At 42.8% G+C, this 13,381-nt stretch overlaps 1 protein-coding gene across 2 annotated transcripts; it reads left to right on the top strand.

Annotated features, from left to right (window-relative positions):
• Positions 1-2,063: 2,063 nt before the first annotated feature.
• PPP1R11 (protein phosphatase 1 regulatory inhibitor subunit 11) lies at positions 2,064-11,880 on the top strand. Of its 2 annotated transcripts, none has more exons than XM_070737771.1 (3): positions 2,064-2,376; positions 6,204-6,312; positions 8,610-11,880. In XM_070737771.1, exons 1-3 carry the CDS (start codon positions 2,311-2,313, stop codon positions 8,828-8,830), a joined length of 396 nt encoding a protein of 131 aa, XP_070593872.1. In that variant the 5' UTR covers positions 2,064-2,310; the 3' UTR covers positions 8,831-11,880. The 2 variants fall into 2 exon arrangements, with proteins under 2 accessions (XP_070593872.1, XP_070593873.1); XM_070737772.1 differs by lacking the exon at positions 2,064-2,376 and adding an exon at positions 2,539-2,635.
• The last annotated feature ends 1,501 nt before the right edge of the window (positions 11,881-13,381 follow it).

The raw sequence follows: 13,381 nt of genomic DNA, 5'->3' as shown, positions 1-13,381 counted from the left end.
CAAAATCCCCATTCCCTCTACTCCTGGGGGAAGGATACTGCAAAATCCCCATTCCCTCTCTACTCCTGGGGGAAGGATACTGCAAAACCCCCATTCCCTCTCTACTCCTGGGGGAAGGATACTGCAAAATCTCCATTCCCTCTCCACTCCTGGGGGAAGGATACTGCAAAATCCCCATTCCCTCTCTACTCCTGGGGGAAGGATACTGCAAAATCCCCATTCCCTCTCTACTCCTGGGGGAAGGATATTGCAAAATCCCCATTCCCTCTCTACTCCTGGGGGAAGGATACTGCAAAACCCCCATTCCCTCTCTACTCCTGGGGAAGGATACTGCAAAATCTCCATTCCCTTTCCACTGGGGCTAGCCAGAGGTGGTATTTGCTGGTTTTCCGAACTAATCAAAATTTCCACTACTGGTGCTCCAAACTACTCAAAATTTTTGCTACTGGTTTTCTGCTGGATTTTACCCCTATTCTGCATCCTCCACAGTCAATGTTTCATGTCTAATCTTGTAATAGGATTTGAACCCACTTTGTGACTTTTAACTTATTTTAAGTTATTTGGGCTTGGCTGTTGGAAGACTTAGAGGAAAGGTAATTTTATAGAAGCCATGCAATTAATGCCTTCCTTTTCTTATATTCCTTCATATTACCAAGTTTCCTGATTTGGGACACATAGGTTCAAATCCTGTTAAGCAGTTGAACATAACCATCTAGCATGAGGTGTCTAGCCTGAATAATCCCAGTAACAACCAAATTTGTGGCATAGTGACTCTTATTCGTCAGTAGCTAATATCAAAACATCTTGAAGATTTTAACAATGGTGTGAAAAGGCTGTGCTGAAGTTCATTGCAGTTGGATAGCATAATACTGATATGCAACCTTCACCTTTTGAATCTATGTGGTCTTTATTACCTCATATTACAGTGCTGTCTTTTATCACTCTGCCCTTGCGTTTCTAAAATTTGAGTTCTTGATCATATTCAAGACACAGAATACTGGGAATTGGCTTGTACAGTACTGTATATTGAAAAGTGATAGTGCTATCCTATTCCAATTCTCCAAGGTCTGGTTTACCTCTTACCACTCTAATTTGGAGGACAGAATCATGCTCTTTGATAGTGTTTCATAAATTGGTCATTTGGGGAGGTGTTCGTCATTTCGACGATTGATTGGACTTTTATGCACTGAAGTGAATGCAACACAGTTACTATCTCTGACTTCTTCCAAATACCTGAACTAAAGTTACCGGAGTGATAAAGCAGTTTCCTAGTGGAATCTTCAAAAAACCCATTAAAGTGCTGCTTGTTTAAAGTTTCGACTAGTCAGCTGGGGAACAACTGGAAATTATCTTAAATACAGGTTTCAAATATTGTAGTAAATGGGTGATCAGCTATTAATGGGGGAAAGTAGCTTGAATTCCAAGTCAGCAATTTGCTGCATCTTACTGGCTTGAAATATTAAAATATTGAAAACTACGATACCATCAAAAGAAAGTTGTCTTTTATTCCAAGATAGATATAAATATATAGATATCTGGTGATACTTCCTGCATCTAAGTTAAAGGATCTGTCAAGAATTGCCTGCATTTTGAGATTCCATAACTGCTTCATACCACCTTAGGCAACAGAATGTTGGTGCTGTATAGAGATTGCCCCCCCAAAGGTGTTCCTTAGTGGACCATTTGGAAATGTAATGCAGTGCTTCTCAAATATTTTCTGTTGCGCCTACTCTAGTCCAACTCCCTGGCCAAGTGGGAGACTCTTATCAGGGGTAAGCAAAGTTGACTCTTCTATGACATGTGGACTTCAACTCCCAGAATTCCTGAGCTAGCATGATTGGCTCAGGAATTCTGGGAGTTGAAGTCCACAAGTCATAGAAGACAGACGGCAGTCCATTATCTCCAGAACCAAGCCCTGTCAATACAAGAGCATATAGGAAAACCGGGGAAGGCTGGAAGGAAACCTTCCGCCCGTTACCGCGGCCAGTCGGTTTCTTTTCCATTTTTTCCCCGCGTACCGGAAGTGAGTCTGGAAACTCCACGGGGACCGGTTAAAGCCGCGCACATGCACCGGAAGTAGGAAGTGTAGGCGGTAAATCGACGTCCGCTCCCGCTGCGAAGGAGAGGCGGTGACTGCAGCGTGAGCGTGGGTGCTGCGGCTGAACAGGCGCCGGGAACTGACCTGAGGCCGGGGAAGGCTCCCTTGAGCCCTGGAGCAAGGGGGAGCTCCACGAATATTCTCCCCTCCCCCTCCCCGGCAAGCAGCTGCTCCATCCGCGGCCGGGCTGTCCCGGCATCTTCGCCGCAGCAATGGCCGAGTCCACTTCGAGCGTGAGAGCGACCACCACCGTCACAGAGACGGAGGTGGTTGAGCCGGTGAGGAGAAAGCCGGGGGGGCGGGGAAGGCTGGGGGGGGGCACGCGGAGGTGCAGCCGGCGTCATGGCAACCATGATGACGAGGGAGAGGGAGGATCCCCGCCCGCCGAGTCTCGGCGCCTGCGGTTGTCGTGGCAACCACGAAGCGGGTGGGTGGGCTCGAGTGGCGGCGTCGAGCAGGGCCGCGGCGAGCTGGCCTTGGGATGGAAGTGAATGTCGGCCAATGGCTTTAAGGAGCGGAGGGCAGGTCTTTTGTCAGGTAGCGGTTCGTTGAGCTTTTTAAAAAAATATTTTTATTTTTTCTCTCCTCCAAAGTTTTATGCAGTATCTATGTATGTATGTATGTATGTATGTATGTATGTATGTATGTATTGTATGTATTGTATGTATTTATATACATATACACACAGGGACATACGTACATACACACACACACTAGCCATGATCTCCGAAACGTTTAAACATTTATTTAAAACTACTACTTTATTTATAACTGTACCTGGAAGTCGCATTTTAGGACAATTCTTCGTGTGTGTGTGTGTGTGTGTGTATGCACACACACATATATGTATGTATATAATTTAATTTATTTGATCTATAAGCTGCCCAGATCCTTCTGGACTCTCTCTCTCTCTCTGTATAGAGACACACATGTATATGTGTGTGTATAGATACAGAGACACATACATACATGTGTATGTGTAAGACTCGGGGCGGCATACATAGATTTGTATGCCGCCCCGAGTCTTCGGAGAGGGGCGGCATACAAATCTAACTAATAAATACATACATACATACATACATACATACATACATACATACATACACAATCTGCAGGCAGATTGCCCAGATTCAAATCCCAGTAAGGGTATGGCTAGCTGATGAGAGCAAAATAGCTTGAAATAAGATCTATGCTAGTCTCCCTTTTCATTATCAGCAAAAATATGTTATGCATACACACAAACATACATATGCATATACAGTAATCCCTCGTTTTTCACGGGGGATGCGTTCCAAGACCACCCGTGAAAAATGAATTTCTGTGAAGTAGAGGAAAGATATTTTTTAATGTATTTAACGAGTATTTGGACTTTTAAAACCCACCCTTTGCATTAAACAGTCATTATACACGCTGAGAGCATATGCACCAAGACAAATTCCTTGTGTGTCCAATCACACTTGGCCAATAAAATTCTATTCTATTCACAGCTGGAACTGCATGTGATATCCTACCAGTTTCTTTAATAGAGTACAGTAGTACTGTAGAAGAATTTTATGAATTTTTAATGGATTTAAAATTTTCAATGGATTTAATGGATTTAAGCCCCCTTTGAAAACCCGTGAAGTGGCGAATCCGTGAAAGTTGAATCGTGAAGTAGCAAGGGATTACTGTACATATACATATACACATACATGTGATACATACATACATACATACATATATATATATATATATCACACATACACACACATACATACACTCACACGTAAACACATACATGTATATATATATCAATACATATACCTTAAACTTCATCAATAACATACATGATTATACGTTTTTAGCCAGTCAGCCATATACCAATATCTTGTTTTGTATCAATCCCATCAGCCTGGTTTTCTTCATTTCATTGCACTTCTTTCCCTCTACCCCGCTCCCTCCTTCTTCCTTCTTGCACCTTCTCTCCCCTCTCCCACTTCCCCTCTGCTCCCTCTTCTCTTCCTTCACTACTTCCTCTTTCTCCTTTACTTTTCCTTGAGTGCTTATTATCTTAATTTATCTCACATTGGGCAGACTGATGACATATTCCCTCACCTTTTACAGACTATTCAAATCTCTTCCACGGTGGTTATTTTTATGTCATTTCTGTATAGATGACTCTTAGCTCTAGGTATGTGCTCCTAATCTAATGCTTGCCATCACTTCAGTGGCCGACGGCTTTAAGGAGCAGAGGAGGGCAGGTCTTTTGTCAGGTAGTGGTTCGCTGAGCTTGAAGGTTTTGGGTCCCCGAGATGGAAGAGCATCTGGATGAGAAGGAAGAGCGAAGCTGCCCCTGCCTCAATTCCTGCAAATGCCTGGCTGCAAGTGGGAATCTAGACCCCCGATCAATGGTTCCATATGTGAACCGAGCCCCATGCGGTTTGAATCTTTTAATTGGGCTGGCTTAAAAATACTGAGCAGATGAGGAAATTAGAGGCTTCTGTCTCTGAATATGAATTTAGCGCTGGCAATAAGTGTGAAAAGATTCTCAGTCATCCAGGTCATGGTTGTCCTGAAGGTGCTTTTTACAGGAGGCAACTGGACTTTCTTGTTTTTTTGTCTTTCTTTGAAGATTTTGGCTTCTCATCCAATAAGCTTCTTCAGCTCTGACAGGATGATGGGGAATGGAGGGATTTATATTCCTTGCAGACAGCTAGTCATTTGCATCCTTGTAGTGCAGGGATCCTCAAACTTGGCAACTTTAAGATTTGTCGACTCCAAATTCCAGAATCCAAAACTGGCTGGAGAATTCTGAGAGTTGAAGTCCACAAGTCTTAAAGTTGCCAAGTTTGAAGACCTCTGTTTTAGCGGGATGTTAAGGTCATCCGGAAGTTTATCTGTGTCGTCAGGGTCTCTACAGACTTATAGAATACAGATACAGATTGAAAATCTCTACAGACTCATTCAGAGATTCAGTTGAGCCCTGATGAACTGAATCGCCAAAAAGAGTATATGTGCAGGATTATTGATCAAAAGCTAGACCTTTGATGTGATCCAGTAATGTTGCCAGTGCAGTCAAAATTATTTTAGGAATGTATTCATTTTTTAAAAAATTGTCAACTGCCTTCGAAGATATTATTTATTTGATGTTTACTTCTACCTTGGATATTACAAGAGGCTGAGAGAATTTGGCTCATGATCACCTAAATCAGCACTTGCCTCTTTCTTTCTTTCTTTCTTTCTTTCTTTCTTTCTTTCTTTCTTTCTTTCTTTCTTTCCTTTCTCTTTTGCAAAATTGTGCGCATAGCAAACCATTGGTTTACTTAATGACTAGGGCAAAAAGATTGTAAAATCAGCCAATGGTCATGTCAAAATTATGTGACCAGGTCAATTCACAACGTATGACCATGATGGCCAGGTTCCATTATAGTTGTAAATCAAGGGCTGCCTATGAAAGTCAAACGATAGTTGGGCGCTTTTTTCAGATTTGTGGATGAGTGATTTATCTATTGATGAATAGATATATCATATCAAGCATTTGTAATTTAAATTTTATTTATATTAAGATATAGTATTTTGTTTTAGGGAGAAACATTCTGCTGAATGTCCTGATGTGATTGCTAGTGGATATAATATTAAAGTACCACATTGTGTTGTAGCAGTGCTGCCCACTTAAATATTTTTCTATTAGTGCTCTCCATAAAACCTAGGAGCTCTTAGATAGAATTCAATTAAGTTTGGGTTCTCTACGGACAGCTCATATTTCTGCCCTAGAACCTATTAAAATATAAAATATAATAATTGTTTCAATATATAATGGAATGTGTGTATACGTCTCTATGTGTGTGAGTAACATATTTTTTGCTAATGAGCAAGTTAATGGCATAAGATATTATGGTATAGGTAGGATTTGATAGAAAAACATCAGCAATTAAACTTTGAAGCTGCCCTAAGAACTGTCTGGAGTTGTCTTTACTGGCAAAAATAAAGAGGCTTTTTCCCCCACACCCCTCAGGTACAGCTATGTAGAAAGTATTCCTCAGAATTCAAAATCAAGCTGTTGTATATTGAATGAGAAATTCTTTGATTATCTACCTATCAAAACCCTCTTCCCTTCGTTCCTCAGGAAAATCGCAGTCTCACTATCAAATTAAGAAAACGAAAGCCATCCAAGAAGGTGGAATGGTCAAGTGACACAGTGGACAATGAGCACTTGGGACGGAGATCTTCCAAATGTGAGCACTGCTCTTCTCTATCACTGTTTCTTAAAATTCCTCCTCCTTCCTTGTATTTCTCCCGATGTAAGTGCATCATCCAGGGTGCACTAATTGAGTCCAACTCGTTTTTTTACATTTTCTTAATCCATCCTTTTCTCCATAGATGGGTACATCTAGATTATTGGCTTGAGGGTTACTCTCAAATATTCTTAAAGGCCATATGACTCTTCTGTAGACTGGTCGCCTCCACCTCCATAATATCAGAATGTAAGCATAGTTAATGAACTCAAATTCCATAGGGTGCTGACAAACTAGCGGAAATAAGGGAAATAATTCCTGGAAAAATAGGTAGAGTCCTATATCATCATATATGCTGGCCCATACTGATCCCCTACTGGGAAGCTACTTGCTCTAATGGACATGTTCCATGGTCGTTATTTGATGTTTAGAATATAGTCTTAAATTTCAGTTGGAAATGATAAGATTTAGGGACACTAGGTTGCCTATGACATTGTAGCCTGGAGACGATACTAATTGCCTCAATTAACTGTAGGTACTGTACTTAGCAGTACTTACTGGAAATTTGATGAGAAGGCATCTGGAGGTGATCACAGGAGGATCGAGATAGTACTATAACAATTAGTGAATTAACTAGTGAGATGCTATTTGTCCTATTTCTAATTACTCCCACTGGTTCCCTGGCCAAATAAATGAGCAACGAGAAGAATTGCTACATGATTCAAACATCATGTAAAGTCCCTACTTTTCCTTGGTGAGTTGGGTCTAAAAAGGATAAAAACTTTCTGTATCACATCCATCCTGGCACCGACGTATCAGAAAAGTGAATTATTTGCTCCTGACTGTGCTGATCTAATCCCTAAAGATTCATATAGGAGAGAGAGAAATGTTCTGAGTTTGAAGAAAGTGTACATCGGGGTAGGCAACGTTGGCTCTTCTATGACGTGTGGACTTCAACTGCCAGAATTCCTGTGTTAGCATGATTGGCTCGGGAATTTTCGTCGTAGAAGAGCCAACATTGCCTACCCCTAGTCCTTTCATTTTCCAAAAGTGAGAATTGTTGGTAGTTAAAGCAAGCATTCCTTTGTCTCCTCTTCCATTGCTGTAATTGCTGTTGATTTATTGTATTTCTATGCGTATCTGTCTCATGTTTTCTTCCTTCTGTTATTCCTTCTTCCTGTCTTTATTATTAATAATTATTACTATATTATTATTTATTATTCCTTCTTCCTGTCTTTATTATCATGTCTCTATTCTGTTTTTCGTAAACTACTCAAGACCCACCTATACCACAAGGCATGGGGGATCTGAGACATCTTTTCCCCAGGCTCCTTATAATTTATGTTTGGTATGTATGTGTTGTCTGGTTTTAATATGATAGGGTTTTCGTTATTTCTTTTAATATTAGATTTGTGCCACTATAATATTGTTTTTATCATTGTTGTGAGCCTCCCCGAGTCTTCGGAGAGGGGCGGCATACAAATCTAATAAATTATTATTATTAAATTATTATTTCCCTGTCGGCCATTTCCTTCAATTCCTCATCTTCATGTGCCCAATATTTCCACTCTTTATATTTCACTCATTTTGCATTTTAATAAACACTGTCCAATTCCATATCAACGCTCACTTTCCTCCGTGTTCACAACCGATCAATTTCCGGTCACAATTCAAAGTGTTGGTTATGACCTTTAAAGCCCTTCATGGCACTGGACCAGAATATCTCCGAGACTGCCTTCTGCCGCACGAATCCCAGTGACCGATTAGGTCCCACAGAGTGGGCCTTCTCCGGGTCCCGTCAACTAAATAATGTCGGTTGGCGGGCCCCAAGGGGACAGCCTTCTCTGTGGCGGTCCCGACTCTCTGGAATCAACTCTCCCCAGAGATTAGAACTGCCCCTACTCTCCCTGCCTTTCGTAAACTCCTTAAAACCCACCTTTGTCGTCAGGCATGGGGGAACTGAATCACCTCCCCCGGGCATGTTCAATTTATGCATGGTATGTTTGTGTGTATGTTTGTTTAGAAATATGGGTTTTTAAAAATATTTTAAATATTTTAAATTATATTTAGATTTGTCATGCATTGTTGTATCCTGCTGTGAGCCGCCCCGAGTCTGCGGAGAGGGGCGGCATACAAATCTAAATAATAAATAAAATAATAAATAATAAACCTCTTTATTCTCCCTTTGTTCTTTTTGTTGTTGTTGTTGTTATTTCACCTTTTTTATGTCCTCAACATATTGCCTCGGAATACTTTTTTAACCTTCCCTCCGCACTTCCTCCCTTTTCTCAACGCAGGCTGCTGCATCTACGAGAAGCCCCGGGCTTTTGATGAGAGCTCCACGGAAAGCGAAGAGGAGGACGATGAAGGCTGCGGCAATGCCCACTGCATCCGAGGCCACAGGAAAAGCCAGCGGGGGAAGGCGCAGCCGAAAGCAGGAGACGCTGGCCCAAAGGAGAACAACACCAAGAAGGCGGAGCAACCCGACCAAAACCACGCAGGGGCCATGCAGCACTGAACCAGACTTGGCCACGGGGCAGAGAAGGAACTCCTCGGCTCTCCCCCGGAGGAGGACTGACACTGCCCCAACTGAGGCGAGGGATGAAAAGAAGGGAAGGCCTATACCTCCAGCTCTCAGCTGTCTTGTGCTGGTGCTGCCTTGACTGTGGGTAAGGGGGAGGGAGGGGAGGGAGGGCACGCACACCCAGCTCCACGCCTGTCTTGTGTCAGTGCTGCTACTGTTGTCTCTTATCCACCTGTGGCTGGTGAGTCTGTCTGGTGCCCCCCCATCCTCACCCTGCCCAACGAGGAATGTATTGACAGGGCCTTCTTGGGTACCGTGGCTGATTCCCCACCTACCCCCCCAACCCCCTGCAATTTAATTAAATATTTGTTATCCGTGACGAAAATGACGGGGAGTGGGTCTGCTTTGAGAAGAGCAGCGACCAAGATTTTTTTTTTCCTGCTTCCCCTTGACTTCCTCAGTATGTCCGGTTTACTGCAGGCTCCTTTCCCATTGGTCTTTTTTTAGCTCTGTGTAAGAAACCTACAATCCTTGCTTGTGTTCTTCTTCTGCCCTTGAGCCTGCCTCGCTTTCACTATCAGCTGCACTGCCTCCCACCTGCAGGACCCCCCTCTCCCCATGCAAAATCACTCGACCCGTGAAGCTGCTTTAAAGAGGCAGTGGTCGAGGTCACTCTCCCCTCTCTTAGGCTCCTAGCTCCTGGAAAAGGGTAGGCGTCGATGCCACCGCTTCACGACAATCTCCTCTTGTCTTCAGGTATCTCCTTAAAAGGACATTTTTCCTCCCCCTCACCTTGTGGATTTCCCCCCCTTATTTTTAATTTTCTTACACAAACGTCTGTAAGAATGGTTAGTAGTGGGAATGAAAGGAATGGAGAGGGTGCAAAGGACACAGGAGGCGGTTGAAAACATTGTGTGTCTTCCCGATTTCGGGTCGAGAGGAACTTGAAAAATGTAAAAGAGGTGAATGGTTTATGCAAAGGCACGGGCTTGATGTACATGGGCTAAAAAAGAACAAAAAAAGGAGGTTGTGCTCAGTCTGAAAATCTTATGATTAACGAAATCCCCACGGACACCTTGCACAATCCCCGTATATCCCATTGCACGGGCAGAATTTCGTATTAAATGCAATCTTTCCTGAATGGAGCCTGAGGAATGGGACCTTCGGTTGCATGAAACTTTGATTATTCTGGCTGCCTGTGGTTTGGTGTGGGAGAAGAGACAATTCTCAAAATCTTTCTCCTTCCACCGTGGGCTTATTTTAGCACCCTGCTGATTTAAAAAAAATCACATCCAACAAGAAATGTTCACAGCAGTAAAACCCTTTCTGACAGGTAAGCTCAGTTTCGTGAGGTGTGTGCCTCAGCAGCCCCAACGAACTACTTTTTCCAGAGATCAGACCTGAAGGTGTACGATCATTCTCAGTGGACAACTTTAAACTATAGGAATGCAGTCTTGCTCCTTATTGAGGCTTAGCCTCGTTAATTTTTGCACCACTTATTTGCCGAAGTGGGTTCTTGGCTTAGGGAGAAGTCTGTGCAGGAATGTTTGGGTTTCAGACAAGCCTCTTGTATTTTGTGTTCTCAACTAGGTAACATTCAGATTACAAAATAACAGAAGAAGGCTGGACCTCCTTGGCCTTTCTCATACTTAGCCACTATTTTTAGGCAAGTTGCATGGCACACTTTGGTAAACATTGTAGTTGGTTGAGCTTATGGATTTCATTATGTGCTGTTTGCTCCCATTCTCCTCCCTCCCACACAATACAAACTGTACTGTTATATAAGCTTCTATAGTATTAACTGTCTTTTTTTCCCCACCAAAGAAGTAAGGTTTGTGTTTGCTCATAATCAGCTGACAAAATAGGTTGTGCCTCAGTGACTGGCATATTTCATAGCTAACATGTTGCAAAAAGGACCATTGGATGGGGAAGTTTGGTGGGACTGGCCCAGCAAACACAAGAATTGCTGTATAAAATATATTTACTGGAGCACATAATTGGGCAAAATGACTGGGATGTCATTTAGACCAGGAGGCTCCAACCTTAGCAACTTTAAGACTTGTGGACAACTCCCAGAATTCCTCAGCCAGCTGGCTGAGGAATTCTGGGAGTTGAAGTCCACAAGTCTTAAAGTTGCCAAGGTTACAGAACTCTGATTTAGGCATTTCTCGTTGGCCTTGTTGGAAAATAGAATATTCATATTTTTAAAAAGCATTAAAATGTATAGCATGGATTCATGCATTTGAACTAAGGCCTTGGCTTCCTGGATCCCTGCAGTAACCTAAGAAACGTGGCGCTGAATTGAAGGCAAAACCACCACCATCTCGATGTGATGCACTCCAGAGCGTCAAATTTTGCATATGACGTATTTGTGTCAATTTTTCATGCAGCAGTTTCATTCTAGTTCATTGAATAAAGAGTCATGCTTGGCAGATAAACAAGCTGCCTACGTATTTCTGAGGATGGTGGCCTTAAAACATTAAATCGCTTAATGGAAATTACATGCATACATTGTATACAATTGGTAAGCACTGACATCAGGAGACCAGAAACTCGATCCAATGAGTTTTTTCAACTTGTAAGCCTTCTTACACTTACAATTTCAACAATTAAGATTTTGCTTGAAATCCCTGAGAGTTAGGATTTTTGTCTATTTCAAAACATTCCTGAAATAGCTCTCATCGCAAGTACATTACCACGAATGGCCAACCAAAGTCACTGGTTATTTGGATAACTCGTTTTGAGGGGAATGATTTTGCTACAACTCTTCCCTGTTGCTGGGAAAACGTTGGGTGTTGTAGTCCTAACGCTTAGAAGCCACCCGGTTTTGAAAATCTCTGCCAGACTGTCAAGCTCTTGCATCCTGAAGTGTTGAGCCTGTGCCAAAGTTAATGGTTTGAATACTCAAATTGTATTGGTTTTGCTGGTTGAGATGTCAGATTTGTGTTTCATTTGGGATGTTTGGAACTGTGGGAAAGCTGCCTTGAGCTTCATGGAGAAGCAGATTATAAATATGCTGAAGAATAAAATGTCTGTTCAATGAATATGTGATATATGATCAATGAATGTAAAGTTCTTAAATGGATGCCCTCTCTGAATATAATGCTTGATCTGGTACCTAAGTTTTAAAAGCTTTTATTTTATTTTATTTTATTATTTTGCCTTATATGCTGCCCAACTCCCGAAGGACTCTGGGCAGCTCACAGCCAAATACAGATAAAATGTAACATAAAACCTCCTAAAAACAGTTCAAAAATCAAACATCTAAAAACCAACAATCAAGCAGTTACAACAGTTTTTTAACAAAACCATGTGTGTCTCTTGTGGCCGGATCCTAATGGTCAGCAGCCCCAGGCCTGCTGGAAAAAACAGGTCTTAATGATTTTTGGGAAGGCCAGTAGGGTGGGGGTAGTCTGAATCTCAGGAGATAGCTAGTTCCAAAGAGCCAGAGCAGCCACAGGGAAGGCCCTTTCCCGTGGGCCCGCCACCAGCCAACATTGTTTAGCTGACGGGACCTGGAGAAGACCGACTCTGTGGGCCCTTATTGGTCGCTGGGAGGTATGTGGTAAGAGGCAGTCTTGAAGATAGTCTAAGTTTTCCTAAGTTAAGGGTGGGGAATCCGATTTTCCGCAGCACATGGTCCCACAATATGAAGTATTACAAGTTAATGTGTATCTGGTAGAAGATTCTTACCCTGTTCTAGCAGTATTTCAGATGCTCCTGTTTTAAACTGTTCGTGCATTTCAGCCAGGAAAATGTTACATTTTGCTTTCCCCGTCCCACAAGGCATTAAGAAAAATGTGGCTCACTCGCAGGCCACAAATTTTGTATGTACAAAACTCCCAAAAGCAAAAATCTCCAACACAAATATATATCAGTGATACCTCGTCTTACAAACCCCTCGTCATACAAACTTTTCGAGATACAAACCTGGGGTTTAAGGTTTTTTTGCCTCTTCTTCCAAACTATTTTCAACATGCAAACCCAAGCCGCCACCACTGGGATGCCCTGCCTCCAGACTTCTGTTGCCAGTGAAGTGCCCGTTTTTGCACTGCTGGGATTACGCTGAGGCTCCCCTCCATGGGAAACACCACCTCTGGACTTCCGTGTTTTTGCGATGCTGCAGGGGAATCGCAGCAGCGCAAAAACGGGCGCTTCACTGGCCATGGTAGTCCAGCTTCCCAATGAGGGGAGCCTCAGCAAAATAGCAGCATCACAAAAACACGGAAGTCCGGAGGTGGGGTTTCGAGGACTTCTGTGTTTTTGCCATGCTGCGATTTCCCTGAGGCTCTCTGGGAAACCCCACCTCTGGACTTCTGTTGCCAGTAAAGCATCCATTTTTGCGCTGCTGGGATTTCCCTGCTGGGATTCCCCTGCAGCATCACAAAAACACGGAAGTCCGGAGGTGGGGTTTCCCATGGAGGGGAGCCTCAGGGGAATCCCAGCAGCGCAAAAACGGGCGCTTCGGTTGGCAAAAAGGGTGAGTTTTGGGCTTGCACGCATTAATCGCTTTTCCATTGATTCCTATGGGAAACATTGTTTCAT

This window comes from Erythrolamprus reginae, chromosome 2 (genome assembly GCF_031021105.1).
Source record: "Erythrolamprus reginae isolate rEryReg1 chromosome 2, rEryReg1.hap1, whole genome shotgun sequence".
In the NCBI taxonomy this organism is placed as follows: Eukaryota; Metazoa; Chordata; class Lepidosauria; order Squamata; family Dipsadidae; genus Erythrolamprus; species Erythrolamprus reginae.
The sequence above is the reverse complement of the archived record's forward strand: the minus strand, read 5'-3'. Positions and strand labels throughout refer to the sequence as shown.

What these genes read in the sequence shown, in the direction of transcription:
- PPP1R11 (XM_070737771.1), top strand. Translation starts at nt 2,311, where the DNA reads ATGGCCGAGTCCACTTCGAGCGTGAGAGCGACCACCACCGTCACAGAG. An exon ending in AGACGGAGGTGGTTGAGCCG is followed by an intron (nt 2,377 to 6,203) that starts GTGAGGAGAAAG and finishes TTCGTTCCTCAG; the next exon opens with GAAAATCGCAGTCTCACTAT. An exon ending in GGGACGGAGATCTTCCAAAT is followed by an intron (nt 6,313 to 8,609) that starts GTGAGCACTGCT and finishes TTCTCAACGCAG; the next exon opens with GCTGCTGCATCTACGAGAAG.